The sequence below is a fragment of the Vairimorpha necatrix genome, chromosome 12, assembly GCF_036630325.1.
Source record: "Vairimorpha necatrix chromosome 12, complete sequence".
NCBI lineage: Eukaryota > Fungi > Microsporidia > Nosematidae > Vairimorpha > Vairimorpha necatrix.
The window spans coordinates 310317-335786 of record NC_088827.1 but is presented as its reverse complement, the minus strand read 5'-3'; the positions used below and the strand labels follow the sequence as shown (position 1 = coordinate 335786).

The following is a 25470-nucleotide window of genomic DNA, read 5'->3' as shown; positions in this document are numbered from 1 at the left end:
AAATTTTTAATATGATTGACAGGTGCCTATTAAAAGAAATGCAATGATATCATGTCTACAATATATTAAAATAAAAAATATGACTAGTTTACGAGAGTAGGGCATTTATGATTATCAAATCTACATAAGTATTTTATAAAGATAATAGTTTACAAATTTTAATTTTTTGCCATGTTTTACGAGATATTGACTTTAGCTTTTTTTTAACACATACATAAAATAGCAAAATATTCTTGCACATGGTTTAGGCTGTATTTAGATACCTTAGGTCTTTGATACATCATCTGTCTATAAGATAACAAATCATATATTCTTATGTCAATTATAGTTTGACAGCCTACAAAGAAAGGAAAACAAAACTATAAAATAAATGTAAATATACAATATTTTTTCAAAATTATATGAATTTTTCTGACGCCCAATTTTTTTGCTCTTGGTTTTTATTTAGAGTTTGGAACTTAAGTTTACATGTTAAGTGGTAAACATACAACTTTCTTTAAGGAACATCAATCCTGGCATAAAATATATATATATTTTATAATTTAGAATTTTAAACATGTTAAGATAAATTCCATTTTGATACATAACATTTTGACCAAAATTTTTTTATTATGTGTTATAATCAGTAATAATATTAAACCCCAATTATGTTAAGCACTTATATGGGGGCGATACCTAAAGAAGAGTTCACAAGAGAGGACTGTGGCCAAGTGGTCAGAAAGATGTTACAGGAGTTAGAGCGTATATTGTATGAATTGGATTTGAGAGATGTAGATAGAGTGAAATGGAAGAGTGAGCTGTTCAAGTTGGCTTCGATGGATTTAAAAGATTTTATTGTGAGAAATATCAAAAAGGAAGAAAATATTGAAGGAATAAGGAAGAAGCTATTGTTAAGGATTAAGGAAGTAGAGGAAAAAGAAAAGATATATGAGGAAATGAGAAAAATTATTTCTAGGACTATAAATGAAGAAATTAGTAGAGAACAACCAAGACAAAAATCGAGAGTACCGAGATGCTTCTATTGTGATAGACAAGGGCATAGGGTGTTTGAATGCAGACTGAAGATTAATAGAGATAATTATTATAAAAAGAATAACAAGGATAACAGTTGCAAAATGGAAGTAGGTAGTGAATCAGAGTCAAGTCAGGAGCGAGATTTTAGAAGATCAAAAAGAGGACTTAGAGTCAAATTTGAGAAAAATCAAAAAGAATATGCCGTTAAAGAGGAGAGTAAGAGAATCAGATTAAATTTAGATAAGTATGCTAAGAGTTTTGGAGAGGTTTTTAAGTTAGGAAAAGAGGAGATAAAATATTGTAAACTGGAAAAATGTAAAATTAATACTGAAGCGGGTATGAAGGTATTTAAAAAGGGACAAATGGTTCCGCAGGCGTTGATAAAAGATACAGAGCTACATCTAGAAGATTTATTAAAAAGGAAAGTGATAAGAGAGTCAAATTCAAGTTGGAGGAATCCTATAAGGTCAATCAGAAAGCCAAATGGTGATATAAGACTGGTTAGTAATTTGATGGCATTGAACGATATTGTACAAAAGGACGAGTATAGATTGTCTAACATAAGAGATGTTGTAAGAGCTACACAAGGTGCAAAATATATGACGGTTTTCGACTTAAAGAGGCCTTCTATAGTATTGAGATAGAGGAGGAGGATAAACATAAGACGGCGTTTGATTTTAATGGCAAGGTTTATGAATGGAACTCTATGGTTATGGGATATAAGAATAGCCCGCAGATATTGCAGAGAATTATGGATAGGATTTTTAGAGATATGAAAGGCAAAGGATTAGAGGTGTATATGGACGATATTGTGTTGTACAGCCGAACGATAGGAGAACACGAGCAATTAGTGAAAAGGGTATTAAATAGACTGAAGGAAAACAATATGAAGCTGAATGCAAATAAAGTTCAGTTTTGTCAACGGGAAGTTAAATTATTGGGAGTCACTTTAAATGGAGAAGATATAATACCGTCAGAGATAAAGAAAAATGAAGCCCTAGAGTTTCCGATACCAACATGCGTGTCAGATGTAAGAAGATTTTTAGGAATGACGGGTTGTTTCAGAGATTTTATTAAGAATTACGCTGGATTGACAGTTAGGTTGACAGATAGTTTAAAAGGGAAGAATGATAATTGGAAGTGGACGGATGATATGAAAAACGAGTTTAATAATTTAAAAGAAGTATTGAAAGGCCTAGGAAAGCTGCAAATAGCAGACTATCATAAAGAATTTTTGTTGAGGACTGACGCTAGTAATGTAGGTATGGGCGCAGTACTGTTACAGAAATAAAATCAAGGAGAATGGGTGCCAGTACAGTGGGCGTCTAAGAAGTTTACCGTTACGGAAGTTAATTATGGTATATCAGAAAAAGAAATGTACGCAATTTTTTGGGGCGTTAAAAAGTTTGAATATGAATTAAGAGGTAGGAACTTTAGAATAGAAACTGATCATAAAGCGTTGGGCGAAATAAGAAACAAGCCCGACTTTAAGAATGCTAGAATTAATAGATGGGTCGAGAAGATTCAGGAATTTGATTTCGTGATAGAATATAGAACTCCAGAAAATATGGTCGTAGCCGATGCGCTAAGTAGGGTATATACAAAAGAAAAAGATGCAAAGAAAAAGAGAAATGAAACACGCCGTGATAGACAAAAAGAAGGGAAAAGAAATAAGCATGTAAAAATTGTAGAAGGTAAAGAATACTGGGTATTTGATAGTGGTAGAGAAGGCGAGATGCCTTTGGAACAAGACAGAGAGAGATTAATAATGGATTGTCATGTAAATTTGAGCCACAGAAGCAGAACAACGGTATATTATGAGTTGAGGAAACAGTATTATTGGCCAGGAATTAAGGATCAGATCGAAAAGGTCCTTAAGAATTGCGAGACTTGTCAGATTTTTAATAGAAAAACGAGTGGCGGTACTGATTTAGTGAACACGACAAGATATTTAGAGAAGGTTGGCTTAGATTTAATAGAATTTAGGGATGAGAAAGCGTTTATTGTTTTGGCAGTTGATTACTTTACAAGGAGATTATGGGGCAGAGTATTGAAGAGCAAGCACGCATCTGGAATTGCCGAATTTATCAAGGATTTGTGTAAACAGGGTAGAAAACCAGAGGAAATCATTACGGATAATGGTAAAGAGCTTTGCAACGAAAAAGTTACCGAGCTATGTAGAAATTTGGATATTAGTCATAGAAAGGTCAGCGTTGAGTCGCACAGAAGTAATGGAAGAGTAGAAAGAGTTATTAGAACTGTAAGAGATAGTATTTTAAAGAGCCAAAAAGAGCAATTCGAGAACAAGGTTTATGAAGCTATTGAGAAATATAATTTAAGTTTTCATGCTGGTATTAAGTGTACGCCAGTAGAAGCTTTAACCGATAATACAGGAAATGTTAGTATGGAGAATAGTCCAGAGGGAAAGTATGCGCAACAGTTCAAAAGTTGGTTTAGAGAAAAGTTCAAAAGGAACCAGATAGTTAGGGTTGCCAAGAATGAGAATTTAAAGGGATGTAGTAAGTATAGTAAGGGCCGATTTTTAGACATGGGAAGAGTGATTGAGCTATGTCCAGGGGATTCATATATAGTGAGATTAGAGAATGGAAGGTTGGTGAAAAAAAGGCATTATGATCTTAAGGGTGTAGGGGATTTAAAGTATGTTGAAGGAGACTAACCGTCTGGAGGGGGGATGTTATAATCAGTAATAATATTAAACCCCAATTATGTTAAGCACTTATATTATGTACATAATAAAAAACGATTTTTCGTATACTAAACCATGTTAATTTTTGGTAATGAGCTTTATTATTGCAACTATTACCTCATATGATTTATGAAATTATGTATTTTGAAATACTGGTCACATGTGATATTTTAAGGTATAAAATCACACCATAAATATAGTACTAGCGAAATTTTACATTATTTCACCCAGTTCTCATAGAAAATATCTTTATTGACAGATCTAAGTAAGTATGCATTATAGACCAGCATACAAAAAGGAATACGAGACCAGATTTGCAGCAACTTATGGTATAAAAAAATCCTTTTAAGAATTATGATCAAAATAATAAGACAAAATTAAAGAACATAGTAAATACACAAGTGTTTTATGCAGCAATAATATCAGACAATACGGCCAGAGGTTACACTATATTTACAAATTCGCTTTCGTCCTGCAATACGACATTTTTTTTCGTTTAATTTTTGGACAATTGCTGGGTAAACTCAGATTTCCAGTTCATTGTCCTCCTTTTGCCCCATGCTGTTCATATTGATTTTACACTTACGCATTATTTAAATTTCTTTTGCAATTGTCAAAATCTCAAAAACTTATTGTAAATTATCAATATATCATCGTCTTGGGTTTCTAAACTATAGATGTTTTTCATTAGAAATATTTTGTCAAGATTCAGTGTATTTTGTCAATTGTTTATAAAAATGCATTTAACTTTGTAACATATCCGAAGAATGAGACTATAATGTTGCCTTTTCGACTACCTTTTTTTTATAACGCGCTTACATGCAGGAGTTATATATAACTTAACCATATTTATACATGAAACGCTATCATGAGTCTTTCGTCGTTCATTGTGTTTATTTATTATTTTTCCAGCACATTTTATGTCTATTAGTTTTTTTGGTGTATGGCCGTTTGGAACCCGCATTGGATAAATGAACATGCGCTGAAAATTTAACCCCTATAAAAAAGAACGAACATTGTTAAAACAGAGGAGTTTTTTTAAATTTGAAAATGAAGTTAAGTTTATGTAAAAAACTTTGAATAATTTAGAATCAGTGTGCTTTACATGTCCTATGGCTAGTAGAAATACTGCTATTCTTTTGAGGGGATACAAGATAATGTATTTTCTAGTTCTGTTATGATCAATGGGGAGCACATGATGCCGCATTTTGACAAATTACAATGATGGCGCAAACGAATGTGAACCCACCCACCAATTTATAATCCTTAACGATCTTGAGACACATACTCAACAAATTTGGGATTTGGGTCGTTTTTGGGGAAACATTCGATCTAAGCATGTAATTCTCATGGTGTCACTATGAGTATCTTTTACAGTTCCTTTGTGCTCATCAAATACCTTTTAATCAACGTATATATCATCTTCTTGTATTATTCAAAATAAATCGTTAAGTCTCTTTTTTAATAATTTCTCCCTTCTATAAATTTATAATGCAGATTATAAAAGGCCATGCATTGGTTACAAACATATCTGTGTTATTATGAGATTCATTTCTTCTACACGATAAATGTGCCGATTAAATATAAATTTCTTCCTATTTTATGGGGTCATAGCTCAGCGGTAGAGCGGCTGCTCCGCAAGCAGTAGGCCCGGGTTCGATTCCTGGTGGCTCCAATTTTATTTTTATATTTTTAGTATCCCCTTTTTATGCATCAAGATGAAATTTCAGATGACTTTGATTTTTCTTTCTCTTCTTTAGACTGCGACTTTTCAAATTCCATGTCTTCAGGACTTTCTACTATTTCCAAATCCAAATTTTTGTCATTCAAGCGCGCTTTAGAAAATAGACATGACAATATTATCGTAGTCTCTGGCCCATCAGGATGCTTAAAATCTACATTTATCAATTCAGTCTTAAAAGATTTGTCTCTTGTTCCTGAATATATTGAAGATGTCACTTTATACAAAAATAAACTTTTAACAAAATCCAAGATATGTTTGACTGATATTGACGATCTGGAATATTTCATAAGAAATAAATCTAAAATTAATCAGATGACTAATTTAATAATAGAAACTCGTCTACTTCCTTACATGCACAAATCACTAAACAAAGGGCTCTGTATCACTTTGTCTTATTGTACAAAAATACAGAATTTTACTGGGAATTTTCATTCTTTGCCTTTTTCTAAGTTTGATTTTTATCAGCCTTCTCTTTCTATCTACAAAGTCTTAAACAATTTGTATGGTAGTAGAAATAGAAGAATATCTATTTCTTATGATAAGAAGATTCTTAAATATATATTTACAAATTCCCTTTTCCATCTGAGACTTGACTCTTTATATTTTGCTTATGAGTCAATTTCACTGGCTGATTATCAGATGGAGGAATTTTTAGATTATGCTGTTTATGCAGTCTCGTCTTCTTATAAAAACAAAACAAACAAATTTGTAAAAATCCAAAGTTGGGCTTATGAAGAGCATTTTGTGTGTACGAAATTGTGTACCGAATTTAAGAAATATTCAACCTGAATAAAATAACTAAAAAGCATAAAAAAATTAACAAGTCTTATAAATGCATTTTTAACTCTGTATTAACAAATTAAATTTATATTTGATAATTTATTAGGTTAGTTATTGTTATTAAATATGTTCCCTTTTTTGTGCCCTTAATTATGCTCATTCCTATAAATGATTTCTTTAATACAGAAGTCGAGTCGCTGGGGAACTTATCAAAATACAACTCTCTAATATTTGATTATTTCATGCACATGGGCTACGGAAATCTGTGCATAAACTACGCCAAAGATTTAGACATGGATTTTACATTTCCTCCTTTATTTCTCTTGAGGTCGAAGATCCGAGACCTTATAGAAAGCGGAAATATAGAAAAAGCAATTGAAGAACTTAATGAGCTAGATATAAGTATATATAGAAATAAAGAAGTCTATGTAAATATAACATGTCATAAAGCATACGAATTAAAGTTTATTAAAGATGAAGTAGAAGTAATACAATTCTTAAGAGAAGCACTTGGAGAATTGGCACTTGAATATGAAAAAGAAGTAGAAGATTTTCTGGAATATTTGATATTTAATAGTACTAATGTAGATATACAAGAAAAGCGTGTTGAGTTGGCAGATAATGTTAATTATTTTATACTGGAAAATATCAGTGCAAAGGAAAATGAATTAGAGAAAATTATAAAAGGAATAGTTTTGGAAGAAAATGTTTTATCTAAGAAAAACAAATTTACGGATTTTAAAGAGAGAATATTAGAGAAATAAAACCATAAATTGTAAATAAAGTATGAAATTGTAATAAATATAATATACATCTTAATATTTGTAACTTAAAATATATATTGTTATAGATTTTTATCATTGTAGAAGAAGTCTTTTCGTATTGCTTAAAACACATTTAAAGTGGAAATTACATTGAATTTGCTTGGTAAAAAATTAAATAAGGAACTAGTCAGATCACAGCTACCCATATACTAAATACTAGTAATTATCATCAGTAAGAAAGAACAAGTTCTTTCTAAATTTCAAAATTGGATAGCTGTCTTTACTCTTCATCCTAGTTTTATAGTTTTCATTGCTTTCACAATGCTGACTCGATGAACTAAACAAACGATTCTGAATAGTAAAATCGACGTGAGGGTAAAAGAAAAAATTATATTTATAGATAATTACAAAAACACGATTGTGGGGAGAAAGAAAAATGTAGCATAAAATGGTTTATTATTGGTTACTAACACTTTTTTATTTTTTTCATGAATTTCTAAGAAATTACTTTTTCTTTAGTATTTTGAAAACTCAAAAAATTAAAAAGCAAAAATGTCAAATTTATCAAAAATTATTCTATAAAAGCAAAGAACTACTAAATTTATAATACAAGTTTGTGTCTTATGTTATTCATTATATTTTTATATAAATCTTCATAAAATGCTTATGAGATAAATAATAACTCTGCTTATTTTATTAACAGTTGCAGAAGTTTAAAATATTTGCAAATTTATAAAATAAGTAGCGAAATAAGACAAAATGAAAAGATTTGTGATTTTATAAATATATTCAAATACTAGAATTGATTTATTTAAATACATACATGTTCTGTCTTAGCTACACATAATAATTAAACATTGTTGAGAAAATTTTTAGGATTGAATAAATATAAAGTATGCACTATAATGTCATTTTAGTATAGCCTGGTAAATTTAAATAATGCTAAAGTCACTTTTATCCTTTACGTCATGTGTATTACTTCCTATATAACATAATAATCCAACAAAAGTGTTTCTTAATGTTTTTTGCAAATATTTTGATTTTCTATTAATTCTCTATAGTTTTGCTAGTATTACATAAGCTGTTAAAATTTTTCAGCTTAAAATAATAAAATTTTATCAATTAAATAAAATCTTTAAAACCCCATTTTAAAAAACAATATTAGAGATGTCCGTTACTAATACTTCAAATAACTCGTTAAATCTATCATATATTTTGAAATATTTTACATTTATCTGTATTTTCCGACCCTTATTAAAATGTCCGTTATAAAAGACAATAAAATAAAACTGAAATTAAAAACGACTAAAAATATGATAAATAAGTCGAGTGGAAAGTAAATACCATTTCCAGCCTAACAAAGTCTATTTTTACCTATACTATTAAAAATTATCTTATTGGTAAAAAAAATATTTGCCCCAATATGAGCGAACTAGAATCTTCCCTTGAGAAATTGAACATTAATATGCCGTTAATAAATTTATCAGATCTAACAGAAGAATATCTTGACAAAGAAATAAGAATAAGAGGATTTGTAATGAATACCAAAGTGGGTAAAAAGTTTTCATTTCTTACTCTTAGAGATCTGAATGATACTTTACAATGTATTTTAAGTACAAATGAAGAAATAAAAAAAGTCAATAATGAATCATTTATGGAAGTAGAAGGCAAATTATGTGGGGTAGCTCAAAAAATAAAAAGTTGTTCTATAAATTCAATGGAATTACAAGTAAAATCTTTCTCTTTGATAAGTGAAAGTGAGGCAGTCTTGCCTTTCACCTATAAAGACGTGTCTTATTCTAAGGCCGAATTAGAAAAATTTAATATGAGTCCTGTTGCTTATCATTTGTGTCTTGATAACAGATCTTTATACTTGAGATCACCACAAGGATACGCCTTTACGAGGATAATCGACGGAGTTATGTTTAAATTTAGAGATTTCTTGAGACAAAATGGATTTATTGAAGTAAAAACACCTAAATTAATAGGTGGAGCCAGCGAAGGCGGCGCAAATTGTTTTAAAGTTGACTATTTCAAGAGAACTGCTACTCTGGCTCAAAGTCCCCAGCTTTATAAACAAATGTGTATAATTGGTGGATTGAAAAAAGTATATGAAATTGGTCATGTTTATCGTGCGGAAGAAAGTAATATTAATAGATATCTGAGTGAATTTATAGGATTAGATTTAGAAATGGAAGTTACTGATAATTATCTGACACTTATTTATTTCATTTATGACTTGATGAAAAATATTTTCACTTTTTTATCAGAAAATTATAATAATGAACTGGAAACAATAGGAAAGTATTTTGATTTTGAACCATTCGTTTTTACTGACAAACCTGTCATTTTGGATTACGTCGAATGTATGAAATTGTTAAAAGATGAAGAGAACATTGAAATGAAACTTGAAGATGATTTTAATAACGAAAATGAAAAAAAGTTAGGTGAGATCGTAAAGAGAAAATGGAATACTGACATCTTTGTAATAAAAGATTATCCTGTGTGCTGCAGACCATTTTATACTGATGTTGATAAAAATACAGGACTAACAAAAAGTTATGATTTTATCATAAGAGGAGAAGAAATTTTATCTGGTGCTCAGAGAATCAATTCTTATAAAAGACTTAAAGAAAATATTGAGAATTTCGGGATTAATGTTGAAAGTTTAGGAGGGTATGTTGAAGCATTTAAAATGGGGGCACCTCCTCATGGTGGATGTGGAATTGGATTAGAAAGATTTATTAAGGCTTATTTTGGTATGAAAGATATTAGATATTTCACACTTTTCCCTAGGGATCCCAACAGATTATACCCTTAATAAAAATTAATCTTATATATTTGCTGTTATTTTTAACAGTATTTTTATTGTTAGAAAAAAATTATAAGTTTAATGATGACTGGGATTAATTGTCAATATTATTATCCGCTTATTATTTTAACTTTAGTTAAAGATTATATATTAAATTATGTAATTAGTTTAAACGATTAAATTTATCTAAACATTTATTTGGGAAGTCATTTAACTTAAATCAAAAAATGCCATATTTTGCCTTTAGCAATCTTATTAATAATTTAAATCGTATGATGATAGACATATTTAATAAATAATTATCAAATATTAAAGGGTATTCTAAATTCATTGTTTTTTTCTCTGTTGTCGATTAAAAATTACTTTGATTTATTTTAATGAATTTGTAGATTTTTGAAGTAGATATAGCTAAAAATAAGCTATGAAGCTATTATACAGTATTTGAAGTCATATATTGGGAAATTTACATTCTTTCTTTTGCCAATAAACTATATTAAAAAAGAAATGTTGAATATTATAATTTGTAATAAGTAGCTAAACTAATACTTGTGTTTTTGATGAAATTTAAAAATCGCGAAAAACAAGGATTTATGATTTTGATTATGGTATAAAATTGAGTGTTCTCTGAAATTGATGATATAAAAGGGTAACCATATATCCAAATACGATTAATTAAATTTTTGCAGATTAGTCATAGCTCCATAAGGACTGCGATGATGATTATTTTTTTTTTAAAGTCTTTGGAATTTTTTTTAGTAAATTAGTATTTAAAATTTTTATAATAACAAAAATAATACGACAGTAATATCTAAGATCAAAAAAATCGAAAGAATATGAGAAATCTATATTATATTCTTTTCAAATGATGTCAATTTACTATTTTATAGGTTGTTTCTACAAATAAACCAGTTCTTCCTAGAAATAATTTGATTTTATAAGACGTCCATAATCTAATTATAAGAGATAAAAGCATGGACTACACAATTTGATGAGAAAATCAGAGTCGTTTTGTAGTTTAAAAAGTTTTAATTTAAAATGAAGTTTATTCTGATTTTTTTTTTGAAAAGATGTTACATAATTATTCAATAAAGAATATTGTTGTTTCAATTTCCAATAACTTTTAAATTTAATTTTCAGAAGCTAAAGAAGATCAAAAAAATGAGCTATGGTTGGTATAAATGATCTATATGTTAATAATATCAATCGTTTGTCGTCCCAGAAAACATCAAAAAATAATACCAACAGGCCTTTTGTTTTTATATTCTATTTTTTTACCCAAAATAAAACCTATTAAACCCGTTTTTATACAATTTTTATAATAAAATACACGGGTAAAAAACAAAGAATGAATGTTTATTTACCAAAAAATGACTTTTTAAAAAATAGTGACTCAAGGTAAAACATTTAGGAGCCTAAAAATATTATGGATACGTTTATAACTATTAGTTTGCTGTTTTTATAAATATTGAATTTATTTATAATAAAAAAATACAAAAGTAGAGCTTCAGTTTGTTTTTAAAAGGCGGAAAATATCTACAAAGTAAATGGCTCTTATAAAAAAATCGTTAAGATATTACGATGTTTATAAATGTAATTGTTATAAAGGTAATCAATATAAAGACATCAAAGTGATAAAAAAAATATGACAGATTTGATAGGATTACTAGAGATCATTATGGGGACATGTTTTTTATTAAAAAATAACAGACATTTAAATACACTATGTGCAACATGTAAAACAATACAGAGGGAACAAAAGTTAAGATAGGTGCGTCCCATATATAGCGCGACTACTGTTACCAGAAAATAAGTATGTAAATTGTGAAATGCTATAAAAATACGTGTACAATCAAATGCGAAATTAATGCGAGGCTTAAATTTTTTATAATAACTTGTAAGTATAAAATTATAAGAATTTATAAATGCAATAAAATTTTTATGGTAGAATACTATCACTTTTAGCGCAGTTATAATAATGAATAACTTTTATAGAGTTAAACCAATATATTGAAAACATTTCTTGATGCACAAAATAAAATACTTATAATGATTTATCATATACATAAAAAAAATCAAATAGAGAAAAATATTGTTGTTATGTCTGCGACATTAAGAATGCACTATAAAGGGCAATTCTATAAAACAAACAAGTTAATCAGTAAACAAAATAAAGTCCAATGCAGATATCATTGATTTTAAGACATTAATAATGACATTTTAATTATAAAGCGTAGCTAATAGCTAAACTATTAGATGATAACACGATAAAAGTTATTTTTGACATGCTCGATACGGCATCGATCAGTAAAATTTCGTTTTTTGGAACCTTTTCTGATATAAAATATCAAAATAATATAAAATGCTTTTAATTTTTAAAACAACCCATTTCATACTAATTTATATTGGTAAAACGTACTGTTGACTATGTATTGACAATTAACAAATTCAAAAACAAAAAATCCTATATTGAATTTTTTTTGCTAAAGCCGACTTTAACTCAATAACATTATACGCGATAACTTTTCTTCGTTGTGTCAAAATTCCATTTATTAATTTTTTCTAAATCTTATAAATTCAATTTATTCGAAAAACGATGCTTTACATTTTACAAAGTTTATACTGAAATATACATCATATTTCAAATCTATCAAACGTCATAAAAACTATATATTTTTGTTAATCGTTATACCCATAATGTACAAACTCCACGATATGATGTTAGATATATCCGATCAAGTATATGATCAAATGTTACAGGAAAATACAAATACCTTTGTGTTCTCTCCTTTGTCCATTATTAATTTATTTTGGATATATTTTAATGTTCATGAAAAAATTGTCAAACATGAGAGTCCAGAATTTGTATTTAAAGATTATATTCAATGTATTAAAACATATAATGACGAATTCCACGATTTAAACATCGAGTTTTGCAATATATTTGAATCTTCTCAATGGTATAAAAAACAAACCGAAGGTTTAGTGTACCAGGATAACTTTGTATTTTGTAACAAAAAATTAAACCTTATAAGTAAAATTAAACAAGATATTGTTGATACGCCGGATTTAGTTTTGAAAGAATTTGAACCAACTTTAGAAACTGAGCATATACCAAATCTAATAGTACAAACTGTAAATAATAAAACCAAATGGTTGTTAAACAAGATTCCAGATGTTTGTCGTAAGAATTTTGAGATAAAATTTTTGAATACCGTGTTGTATACAAGTGTCTGGGAAATTCCTTTTTTAACGGTGTTAGATGAGCAAAATTTTTATATCAATGAAAATACAACTGTAAAATTACCAATGATGCAAAAAATTGATAGAATGTTCGAATATGATACTGTAGATTTTTTAGCAATTGGATTGCCATTAAATGTATACTGTATGAATCTTATAGCAGTGCTTCCTAAAAATGGCAAAAATCTTTGTGATATTCAAAAATTTATCATGGGAAATAATAGGAATGGATTGAATGATATAATGGCAAAAGCAACAGAAAATACAATTAATCTTACAATGCCAAAATTTAAAATCGAATCTGTACTTAATCTTGCATCTAAAATGAAAAATGAACCTGTGAAAAAAATATTAAAAGAAAATAACATTGATGAAAATTTCATTAATTTTGAAAATATTTTTTCTAATTCAAAAAATCATTTTGAACATATAGCTATGGTTGATATTAATGATCATGGCGCAAATGATATAGAATTGGAAATTTCATCTGATACATCAGAGTCGGATCAAGTTAAAGAAATACAACTAAACAGACCCTTTTTATTTTACATTGTTGAAAATATAGTATTAGACGATGAAGCTAAAAGATTTAGTAGTGTGCCGATTTTTATGGGAAGATATTCTGGAGAAAATATTGAATAAATTCATTTTAAACAAATTTATATATGTTTTATTGCAAATTAAGTATCAATAAGACAAGTATTTTTATCGCCGAGCCTAGCGGATTAGCTACCAACACGTTTTTTGGAATCTCTCTTATTCAAATGATATAAGTTTCAAAATTTCATCAATTAAAGTTTAATATCTATAGTCAGTACACATTTAGATTAAAATCTTTTAGTTATAAATTAATTTTTCACACACGGGGGACTTGATCTCATATATGCAATACGCAACGTCAAAGCGAACGTCTGAAGCTAACAGAAATACATTTAAAATGATTAGACTATTAAAATTAAAAAAATTTATTTCGTATATATGAAAGTAAACAAGACTCGTTAAAGTATGATCTTCTCGCAAAATACTGCAAGGAGATGATAAGGTTTTATGAATTGATTCCGGCAATATTTGATAAAAATAAAGCCGAGGACTTAGATTTTGTAGATAACATACTCTTTCATGGGGAATCGACGAGGATTACAAATTTGTAAAAAAGAAAGTATTGTACAATATTTGAAAGTAGAAAAAAAACACAACATAGGCAAAATCCCCATTAATAAACGTCTATATGAGATACGTAAACAATTTTTTTTCAATATCCCACAAGAAAATTTATTATACCTTTTCAAAATGCAATGTGTGTTCACTGGCACAAGTTCTTTAAAATAAGCAATTTTAAAAACATTTATTAGCTAAATAGTCTTTTGAAAGATGTAACATTGACCTAGATTATGAGAGACTAGTATCGAACAAAATATTCGAAGGAGCAATCATCAACAGACAATGCATGGCTCTTATTTATTTACATAAAATCTGCAGCGTTTCAGAAGGGTTTTTATTGCATTATACTTATCTATGGATTTCATAAAAAACATTAATTAAACAATAATAAAGATTATGGTGTCAAGATTAACTGGAAACTTTAATGAGAAAAATATTTTGCTTTTTATGACACGCATCGTCATCCGCGGCCAGGATCAAGTTAAAAGATTAAATGAACACTTATTCGGCATTTAAAAAACATTTTTACTCGGGAATTTATTTCTTATATATAAATTGTTGTATCTATTATATTCTTTTTCTAATTTAACGTTGTTGTACATTCTATAATTAAATTTTTAAATCTTTTTTGGAAAAGGGAGGTTTAAGACTTGCATAGAAAAATGATGATAAAGATTGCGTTGAAGAAAAATCATCTATAAAACTTAAATTTGGTGTTGTAAACAAAATATAAGTATAGCAGTAGGCATTATTTGCTAAGAATGGGCAAAAATTGTTATTATAATTCTATAAAAATTTTCCTTTAAGCGATATAGTAATTTTAATCTTCAATATAATACAAAATTTTTAAGACTTGTTGTATTTGAGCTTAGATATGTAATTAAACTTTATGTGATACTCGGTGCAAATTGAAATAAAAAATTGGCAGAAATCGATTTTTTAACGTAAAAAAATTTGATCCTCTTATTTTGTCTTAATAATTTTTTTAGAAACTATCTTCAATTTGTTTTTTCTATAAAAAACAAATTTCATTATGCTTTATTCCAATGATAAAACATGGAGACATGAAAACTACGGACAATGAAATTTTTCAAATTAAATCAATTAGATTTATTTGTAAATTATTATATTATTCTATAAATACAATGTAACAATGTTATATATATATATATGTGTAAAGCTTAATTTTCATATCAAAGGCCGAACCTTAACATTAGTTGATGCATCTTATAACATTTATTTATAATTATTTACAAATCCAAACTGTCTTAACATATTGCAAAAATTATAATCAATATGGAAACTGCCTGGAATTAAAACCATGATTTTTTACTAGTTAATAAGCGTATAAAGATTAATTACAAACTCTATTATAATGTTTAAAAAATTGTGCTGATATTGTAAAAATGATAATTATATACTAATTGCTTCTTTATAGTTAACAACAAATAGACGTATAAGGCTATAAAGCTTATGGTAAAAAGTAAAACTAATTACGATAAAAACTAAATTACATCTTATAAAATGATTTTACCCATTTTTTTATCATTTCAAATTTTTTGATATTAAAAAATATCAAATATTCAAATATTACATACTTACAACCTTCAGTATAATTTTGTAACAAATGGTCCTCTATGGTTAAGTTATAACTAGTTCGGTTCTAGTAACACAACGAGCTAGCCATATTAAATAATTATCTACAAATTATTACATACGTCAAAATCACCTTGAAGAAATATTTAATTAGTAAAAAATACAAAGTTTTTTTTTTAATTCTTAATTAATGATTGATATCACAAATAATATTTAAAATTCGCTAATACATGTAAATTTATAAAGAAACTGTTTAGAATTTTAATTTTAATCCAAAAACCTAAAATTGAAATGTTTTGAATTTTTTTCTCAAAAAAAGAAGAAAATTATTTATTGTATATATTCTGTTTGTTCTTTTACTTGTTGGTCGTTTTGCTTGTGCTGTCAAAAATCGATAAATACATTTTTTGGCCTAAAAGGGACGATTGATAGAACCATAATACTCTACACAATATTTTCAGTTGTTATGGTAATTATAATTACAGTTCAAATCAGTCAATTTATTTTTGAAACTATATATTTTTATTTTTTTTAGCCATAATGTATAAATTGCACGATATGATGCTAGATATATCCGATGTTATATATGATCAAATGTTACAGGAAAATACAAATACCTTTGTGTTCTCTCCTTTTTCGGTTATTAATTTTCTTTGGATATATTTTAATGTTTATGAAAAAATAGCTGGAGATACTTGTCTAGATTTTGACCTTAAAAATTTTGTTCAACGTAAAAAATCATATAACGTCGAATTTACAGATATAAATCATCAAATTCGCAATATTTTTGACAAAACCAATTGGTTTTTAGAACAAGGACATTCTGAAGGATTCGTATACCTAAATAACTTTATATTTTGTAAAGACGAGTCAAACCTAATATTTGAAATCGATCAAAAAATTACTAGGTCACCAAATCTAATTATTACTGAATATCAATCATCATTGAAGTCAGAAGACCTATCAAAGTTAATAAGTCAAACTATAAATTCTGAAGTTAAATGGAGATTAAACAAGATTCCAAATGTTTGTCGTAATAATCTCAATACAAAAATTTTAAATACCGTGTTGTATTCAAGTGTCTGGGAAATTCCCTTTATAACGGAGTTAGAAAATGAAAATTTTTATATTAACAAAAATAAAACTGTAAAAATAACAATGATGCAAAAAACTGATAAAATGTTAAAATTTGAAACAGATGATTTTATAGCGGTAACATTGCCGTTAAATATATATTGTATGAATTTTATAGCAGTGCTTCCTAAAAATGATAAAAATCTTTTTGATATCCACAAATCAATTACTGGAAACAATAGGAATGGATTGAATGATTTGATGTCAAAAGCAACAGAGCACTTCTTAACACTTACAATGCCAAGTTTCAAGGTAGAATCGGTACTAAATCTTGTATTTAAAATGAAAAATGAATCTGTAAAAAAGATATTTAAAGAAAATAACATTGATGAAAATTTCATAAATTTTGAAAATGTTTTTATTAATTCTCAAACCGACTTTGAACATATAGCTATGGTTGATATTAATGATCATGGCGCAAATGACATAGAATTAAAAATGTCATCATCATCAGAGTCAGATGAATTTAAGGAAATACAACTGAACAGACCCTTTTTATTTTACATTGTCGAAAATATAGCGTTAGATGATGAATTAAAAAGATTTAGTAGTGTACCGATTTTTATGGGAAGATATTCTGGAGAAAATATTGAATAAAATAATGAATTTAACATTTCAAGCTTATTTATAAAAATTATCAATGTTTTATTGCAAAAAAATGTGAGGACACGATCTGACAACAAACGTATTTTACCTATTCAAAGCTTATAACTCGGTAAATTTTTAATTATATTTTATATAATGAAAGTTTGCTAACTTATTTTACGCAAATTAATGCCAAAATAATCAAGTTTGTCTATTTATACCGATAAAAGAAACCTTTCGATTTACGTGAATCTTAAAAATTATCATAAAAAGAAGTTCCTGATCCAGCGAGTCATTATACATTTAATTATCTTCGGTATAAAAAAAACATTTACCTCTTATATGTAGATCGTTTTATATCTAGCAGCATAAATAGTTTTTTTTGTATGTTGAATTGTCTGTAAAAAACATATCGTACTGGTTCATAAATACAATAGACCACTATTCGCTCTTTTTTCCACACGATTTTACTTGGTACTACATTGCGTCGGAGCTTTTATCTTTTTTATCTCGAATTACGTCTACAATTTATTAATTTAAAATACCAAGGTTCTTCGAGAATTAACATCGAAACTTCATATAATTTAAGAGACCACATGAAAATACAGATGATTGTCTGGGTCGTAATTGTTTTTGATTTTTCTAAACACATATCATTTCATGCCTAAATTGATGTGCGTTTTGATCAACAATTTTGTGTATTGAACCTATAAAATTGCATTAAATGCCACGAAGCGTTTTAATAAACATGTCATACTGTTATATACAAATTCCAACAATAGAAAAAAAATGTTTGTTGCATAGCGACACATTGTTTTGAGTATCAATATATTTTTTCAATCACATAACAATTCATAAATATCGATAAAGCCTACTTTTACAAAATCATGTGCTTTGAAAAAAAACTTTATATAGTATGCATTGCATTTCAATGCACGAATTGAACATAATGCAATTTTAATCGAGGATTTTAACATGTGAACACATCATAAAAATAGAATAAATGTAATTATCAAATTTGTACAAAAAACAATAAATAATTAATCGGTTTTAAAAATATTGATTTATTCTTTTTTTAAAATAAGTTACAAAATTAATATGATCAAAAATAAAAATCAGATCTATCTGTGCGCACAATTTATTTATACTTGTCAACCTAAAACTTTAATATTTACACATGTTACAAAATAATAGCGCTATATTCATTATATACTCAATCATCTGCAACAAATGACATTTCAATGCCATTTTTCTTCATAACGCATCTAATAACAGTCTCTATATTTGCTGTTAATCGAGATAACTACAATTTTAGCCTTATTCGTAAAAATACTAAGGTATTACAATTAGAACAAATGTTATTCGGCATCAACACTTATGGAGGCCAACGCTTGTGGCGTTTTGAAAAACCCTTTTCTATATTTGTGATAGTCTCTTACAAATTGGAAGGTAAAGTTTTATTAAAACTAAACTACATCGATTTTTGATAACTTTTTTTTGCTGATGTCTCAAATATACATAGAAAGTTTTGCAATTGATAACAACTAATTTATTAAGTTTTGATTTCTATTGTAACACTTTAACAATTAGTTTATACTCGTAGTGCACAATTTTAAAAGCAAAAATTAATAACAATTGGGTGTTTATCGAAAAAAATATTGTAAAGTATAAGTGCAAAGTTATGGTTCCATTACATTTATGTTTGTTGACATGTTTACCACAATATCACGAGTGGTTTTTAGATTAACCCAATTTTTTTGTTTCGCACTTTTCAAAAAATTAAAGTGATATTTAACATGTATAAGTTATGGATTTAAACAACAAATAAAAATTTTTCTTTGTAAACTAGCTTACAAAATCTATATGAATATTTATTTAGTTTTTATTATATTATATATGTTTGAATTTCTCAAAGAAATCAACATGATTATAAGGAATTTAGATACAAATTGTATCTAATAAAAGACATAACAAAGCGGATATTGCTTAATTTATTTTACACAATCACATTTTAATAAATTTTAAAAAATGTAGCTTATGGGTATATATATACAATGTTGTGCCCATTGAAAAAAAATTTATATTTCTGTCGAAAAGCTATAAAATTAAAGTTATTCAAAAAATAAACTAAAAAAATGGAATGTATATCATTAAATTTCTATTATAAATGTGCCAAATAAATCAATTAATCTAAAAATTATAAATGTTTTTTTTAATCCTTAAAAACGTATAAAATGCACGACATGGTTTTAGACTTATCTAATGATCTATTTAACCAGCTTTTACAAGAATCGACAGATTCTTTAGTATTCTCTCCTTTATCCGTTGTTAATTTAATTTGGATTTATATCAATGCATTCGTAAATTTATCCGGACATGAGTGGCCAGAATTTAGTGCTGAAGATTTAGAACAATGTAAAAGAATTTATAATCAAGAATTCAAAGATCTTAATTCACGAATCAATCGCATTTTTATTGAATCATGTTATAGTGCAAAAAGATCAAAAAGCTATGTACAAACGAATAACTTTATATTTTGTAATGTGGATTTAAAACTAATAAACACGATTTCTGATGTGATTTTAAAATCTCAGAAAATAATAATTCAAGAATTCGGATCTAACATAAAAATTGAAAATTTGTCAAAACTTATTACCTATACAGTAACATATTTGACGGGCTGTGAATTGAATAAACTTTCACAAATATGTCATCATGATATAAGGAATACGTTATTGAACACAACACTATATAAAAATGTTTGGAAATTCCCGTTTTCAAGCGAATTAATATCAGAAACATTCCACATCAACGAAAATGAATCGAAAGAAATAACAATGATGCAAAAAACTGAAAAAATGTGGGAAATCGAAACCGGAGACTTTCAAATGGTGGAAATTATATGTTCAGTTAATTCTTTGAGATTTATAGCAGTGTTACCTAAAAATAATATGAGTCTTCAGGACGTTCATAAACTAATTACAAAAGATAACAGGAATGGTATTCACGATATAATGGCGAAATCAGAAAGACGGAATGTTTGTCTTAAAATTCCAAAATTTAAAGTCGAATCTACATTCGACATTCTATCCGAAATGAAAACAGAGGTTGTCAAGAAGTTATTTAAAAAAGAAAACGGCAACGAAGAATTTAAAAAAATAATTACATTATTTTTAAATTCCAAGGAAGACTTCAAACATGTTGCCATGGTTGACATCAGTGAGAAAGGCGTAAAAGAAATTGAATCCAATGCTTCATCTTATTTCACGCAGTCAGAGCCGGTCAAAGAAATTACTTTTAACAAGCCGTTTTTATTTTATATCGTCGATTTGGTATGGTTAGATAATATAGAACCCGGGGAAATGGTTTTTATTCCATGTTTTATGGGAAAATATTCGGGGGAAAGTAACTAATAAACTTTTTTATTGACTGAAAGCAAGTTTTTTATCTTAAATATCTAATTTAATGTTTGTTATAAACAAAAAGTCCTGAAGATGTGGATATATAATTGTTTTTCTTCGATATGGTGCGAGGATGAATCTTTCTAACAAATCTTCATACAAAGACGTTAAAAAATCGAATTCAATGTATGGATGTGTAGTAGCTATAAGATTACGTGTTTTTTATGCGTTGTACTTATATTAAGTTAAAACGGGGTTTCATCAATGTAATGACATTTGCGTTATCAAATTATTTGTATTATTTAACGTTGTATTTGTTTTTTCCAGTTTTTCAATAGTATAAGATTCCTCATCTCAAAATAATAGAAAACAAACACCACGTCATTAAATATAATTCGCATTATAAAACTGACCAAAAAACTCTAGACAAATAATGTGAAGCCTTGTTATTGTAAAATGTAATATAACTTCATATAGTTTTACAAATTGACTTTAATAAACTTTGGTAATAATATTTTTTGGTATAAATTATGAGACTAAAATATGGAGAATTATTTTCGGATACAACTGTATATTGAAAGCTCTATCTATATTTTAAAACAGTAAAAAAATAAAATCAATGATGAAATCTAATTATATTTTCGAGCGTAAAACAAGTCTATATTTTGTTATATAAGAATTTGTCAATAAGTAAATCAATTTGTCATAAAAAAATAACTTGTTCTATTTTAGTATCTTTTTTCAATATGAAGGCATTGGTAAATTTGATATAATCATATAACAATATTTTTGCTCATAGTTACATCATTTTTACGATCTGATGGCATGTTACCAATTTATAATTTATTTTTAATTAACACTATGAAATTGTGTATATTAAAAAACTGAGTAATAACAAAAATATAAATCATACTGATTCAAAGTATAAGATTAATAATTTATTTATATTAATTGCATATTTTGGCGCATTGTCTCGATATATTGATTTATAAAAGTATAGAAAGATCTCAAAATAGACGCTATATTAGAGCATTGTTAGACTTGCAATCATCAAAATGATAAATTAACTTTCTTTAAAATCGGTTTTATTTATTGTCCTCCTTACATGAACAATATAAACATAATGATGCTAGACACATCTAATAATATATTTAATCATATGTTACAAGAGTCTGATAGTACATTCGTATTCTCTTGTTTGTCAGTTATTAATTTACTTTGGGTTTATTTCAACGTTTTTGATAATTTAGCTAGACATGAGTATCTGGAATTTAGTCATGAAGATGATATTGAATGTAGAATTATATATAATGACGAATTTAGAAATTTATCATTTAAGTTACGCAATATTTTTGAGTCTTCTCATTGGTATAAATTACAATCAGAAGGATTTGTGTATGTAAACAACTTCGTATTTTACAATAAAGATTTAAAACTTATAGAAGAAGATGTCAATCCCGTTCTCAAGTCTTCGAATGTAAAAATTCATGAATTTGATCCCGAAATAACATCAGAAGATTTAACGCAGCTAATAATTCAAACTGTCGATTGCGAAACTAAATGGAAGGTAAATAAACTAAAGAAGATAAGTCTTAACGATTTAAAAACTTAACTACTGAATACTGTGTTGTATAAAATTGTATGGGAAGTTCCTTTCTCATTGGAATTGGTGGAAGAAATTTTTTATATTAACAAAAATAAAGAAATAAAAATACCAATGATGCAAAAAACCGAAAAAATGTTTAAATATGAAACAAATGATTTTATAGCTATTGGAATGCATTTAAATATTTACTGTATGAATTTTATCGCAGTTCTTCCTAAAAACGATATTAGTCTTATTGATGTTCATAAATTTATTACAGGGGATAATAGAAATGGACTACATGATATGATGGAAGAATCCACAGAACATGTGATAAATCTTAAAATGCCAAAATTTAAAATTGAATCAAAATTTGATCTTTTAGCAGAAATGAAAACAAATATTGCAAAAGAGAATTTAGAAGAAAAAAAAGTAAATGAAAAATTTATAAAATTGGGTAATTTTTTTTTAGATTCTAAAAATGATTTTGAACATATTGCTATGGTAGATATTAATGAACAAGGTATAAAAGAAGTCGAATTAAAATGGAATCAATACATTCCAAGGTCGGATTCAATTAAAGAAATAACATTAAACAGGCCTTTTCTGTTCTATATAGTTGAGAATATGCCTTTGGATGAAGAATCAACTCAATTTAGCAATGTACCTATTTTTATGGGGAGATATTCAGGTGAAAATAACTAATAAATTATCTAGTTAATTTAAAAAAATTATATATATTATATTTTAAATTGATAGGTCCGAATAAACATTAAAAAACATGAAATTCGAAAATAAGTGGTATATTCGTATTTCGGGAGATTTAATTTCAAAATTTGAATTATAACTTAGGAGAATTTTTCATAAAATTTATAAAGTCAACACAATGATGTCAAAAGAAAATTTAAAAGACAATATAGTCTTGGTAAACTTTTTAAACTATAAGTTGACCATTTCATTTATAAACCAATTTTTATCGTAAAAAAAATTATAGTTGTACTTACGTTTGTATAACTTATGTAAAAAAATCAAAAAAATCAAAAAATCGTCTCAAAGAAAATTTAACCAAGGTATATAGAGCAGGAAGTATCACAGACTTATTGAATCTCTTCATTTATCTTAACTACAACTCATAGAAGGATTGCGGCCCAACGAGCAAAAAATTATTTTTTCTAAAATATCTAATTTAACCAAAATTAAATTGTAAGACTCTTTTTAGAACTTGTTGTGCGTTAACATTGTAGATCTTCTCTATAATATGATGTATATTTGCGTTTGAATCATTATTGAAAATAAATGTAAAGTACATAATAGCGATTGTATTATTGACTTGCAGATAACCCCGTAGGATAAGTATAGATAATATTTGTTAAAAAATGAAAATTGTCCCGATGTTATAGAAATAAATATCAACTAAAATATTGAACAACAATCGAAGGTATATTGCGTCTTTTGATTTTTTTTCATAAACTATAAGAAATTAGTCACTTATGAAGCCTAATTTTTAGAATTATTGGATGACTTAACACGAATTTTATACGAAAAAGGAAAGATTATAATCGGTCATTGGGCCAACTTAGACCCAATATAGGTTAAAAAACAGTCGTCTATAAAAATATTTTACTGGAATCATCTTATAATTCTTATCAAACGTGACCTAGTTCTATGCTGGTGTTGATATTGCTAAATATTAAGATTTAAGATTGAGAAAAGGATTCATTTAGAATAGGTTTGAAATGTGCCAAATATTTGCATATTTACAAGATATAATGCCAGTTATAGAATTAATCTGACTAAAGTCTAAAATTTTTCACATAACACTCGATATTAAAATAATTTAATTATCTTAGAGAATCTTAAGAGACATATAATGGACTACTGTGATTTGTTAAAGAGGACATTGATGAAAGAACAGAAATTGAGTTTTTTTTAATTATAGCCAAAACGATAAACTCAAAATTAATTTTCCTACATCATATTTTTAATTGTAACCTGGGCAGTAAACAATTTTATTCAATTTAATATTTATAATTTATTTTGGCATATATTATCTAATTGCGGAATAAATTGTTGATGTATGTATCGCACCACAAACAACAATTTTAAAAAAACAAATGGTATAATAAAATGTCTGCCTATGACTATTTAGTTTTCAGTGTAAGCATATTGATATCATACGCGCTTGTTTGAAGATCAAATTAATTTTTGTTAATATATAAATTCCCCAGCTAGTTCTTTTTTTAGATAATTTTTTTCCAGTTCGTTCAATATTATATATGAGACCTAAAATTTGGATTAATTAGGTTTAAAATGTGCTCTTGACATTTTTTATTATTTTTAGAGTTATCTAATGCCTCTTAGATTCTATTCATTGCTTTATTAGTTTTTATCTTCGATGACAATATTAGAATAAGAAATTTTATTCATATAAAATTAATTTTTTTTTTCTTAGTAAATAAAGGGTGGGGAACCTCACATGGCACCAGAAGGATTAGGTGTGATCTTTATACAACTGGCATTGTGAAATTCTTACTCACCAAAACTCTTTTCTCATAACATGTCAATGCAGCAAGCTCGGCCGTATCCATCATATTTTTATTCTAAGCATCCTTTTCCATTAATACCTAGATCGCGTCAGTGACCCTGGGCGGATATACCTAACAGGCATAGTTCACTATAATCCGAAATTAGATATCATCGTACTAACTCAAGAAGCACATAATTATCTGCATCGTCTACACGGCTTCTTACCCCGCATCACTAGCCCGGCATCTTTATATTTCTGCACTGACCTCTAGCCTCTCTCATTAGTTTCGGCCACTTTGTAAAGAATCTTGTAGAATAGGGTCCACAAGATCTTCTATTGTCCACTTCGTCTAGTCTCTTAGTTAACTCTAGTAATCACTCTAGAGTGCACCAGCCATGAGGCTTACTAAGCCGTACCATC

The 25470-nt window shown here is 27.3% G+C and overlaps 7 protein-coding genes and 1 non-coding gene across 8 annotated transcripts; all 8 read left to right on the top strand.

The window, feature by feature from the left end:
* Positions 1-5325: 5325 nt before the first annotated feature.
* On the top strand, positions 5326-5396 carry VNE69_12903. Its single transcript has one exon. It is a non-coding gene; the product is annotated as a tRNA-Ala (tRNA).
* Positions 5397-5429: 33 nt separating this feature from the next.
* On the top strand, positions 5430-6254 carry VNE69_12103 (ATPase-AAA-core domain-containing protein; the record flags this gene model as incomplete). The annotated part of the gene is made up of 1 exon (XM_065475191.1): positions 5430-6254. The coding sequence occupies one exon, from the start codon at positions 5430-5432 to the stop codon at positions 6252-6254; it is 825 nt and encodes a 274-aa protein (XP_065331263.1).
* Positions 6255-6397: 143 nt separating this feature from the next.
* On the top strand, positions 6398-7009 carry VNE69_12102 (glucose-induced degradation protein 8 like protein; the record flags this gene model as incomplete). Its single annotated transcript, XM_065475190.1, has 1 exon — positions 6398-7009. One exon carries the CDS (start codon positions 6398-6400, stop codon positions 7007-7009), a length of 612 nt encoding a protein of 203 aa, XP_065331262.1.
* Positions 7010-8432: 1423 nt separating this feature from the next.
* Positions 8433-9830, top strand: VNE69_12101 (aspartate-tRNA ligase (DARS1); the record flags this gene model as incomplete). Its single annotated transcript, XM_065475189.1, has 1 exon — positions 8433-9830. One exon carries the CDS (start codon positions 8433-8435, stop codon positions 9828-9830), a length of 1398 nt encoding a protein of 465 aa, XP_065331261.1.
* Positions 9831-12515: 2685 nt separating this feature from the next.
* On the top strand, positions 12516-13703 carry VNE69_12100 (serpin-type proteinase inhibitor 9; the record flags this gene model as incomplete). Its single annotated transcript, XM_065475188.1, has 1 exon — positions 12516-13703. The coding sequence occupies one exon, from the start codon at positions 12516-12518 to the stop codon at positions 13701-13703; it is 1188 nt and encodes a 395-aa protein (XP_065331260.1).
* Positions 13704-16358: 2655 nt separating this feature from the next.
* Positions 16359-17549, top strand: VNE69_12099 (serpin-type proteinase inhibitor 8; the record flags this gene model as incomplete). Its single annotated transcript, XM_065475187.1, has 1 exon — positions 16359-17549. The coding sequence occupies one exon, from the start codon at positions 16359-16361 to the stop codon at positions 17547-17549; it is 1191 nt and encodes a 396-aa protein (XP_065331259.1).
* A 2231-nt stretch (positions 17550-19780) lies between these two features.
* Positions 19781-20950, top strand: VNE69_12098 (serpin-type proteinase inhibitor 7; the record flags this gene model as incomplete). Its single annotated transcript, XM_065475186.1, has 1 exon — positions 19781-20950. The coding sequence occupies one exon, from the start codon at positions 19781-19783 to the stop codon at positions 20948-20950; it is 1170 nt and encodes a 389-aa protein (XP_065331258.1).
* A 1111-nt stretch (positions 20951-22061) lies between these two features.
* On the top strand, positions 22062-23228 carry VNE69_12097 (serpin-type proteinase inhibitor 6; the record flags this gene model as incomplete). Its single annotated transcript, XM_065475185.1, has 2 exons — positions 22062-22527; positions 22588-23228. The coding sequence occupies 2 exons, from the start codon at positions 22062-22064 to the stop codon at positions 23226-23228; spliced, it is 1107 nt and encodes a 368-aa protein (XP_065331257.1).
* Between the last annotated feature and the right edge of the window lie 2242 nt (positions 23229-25470).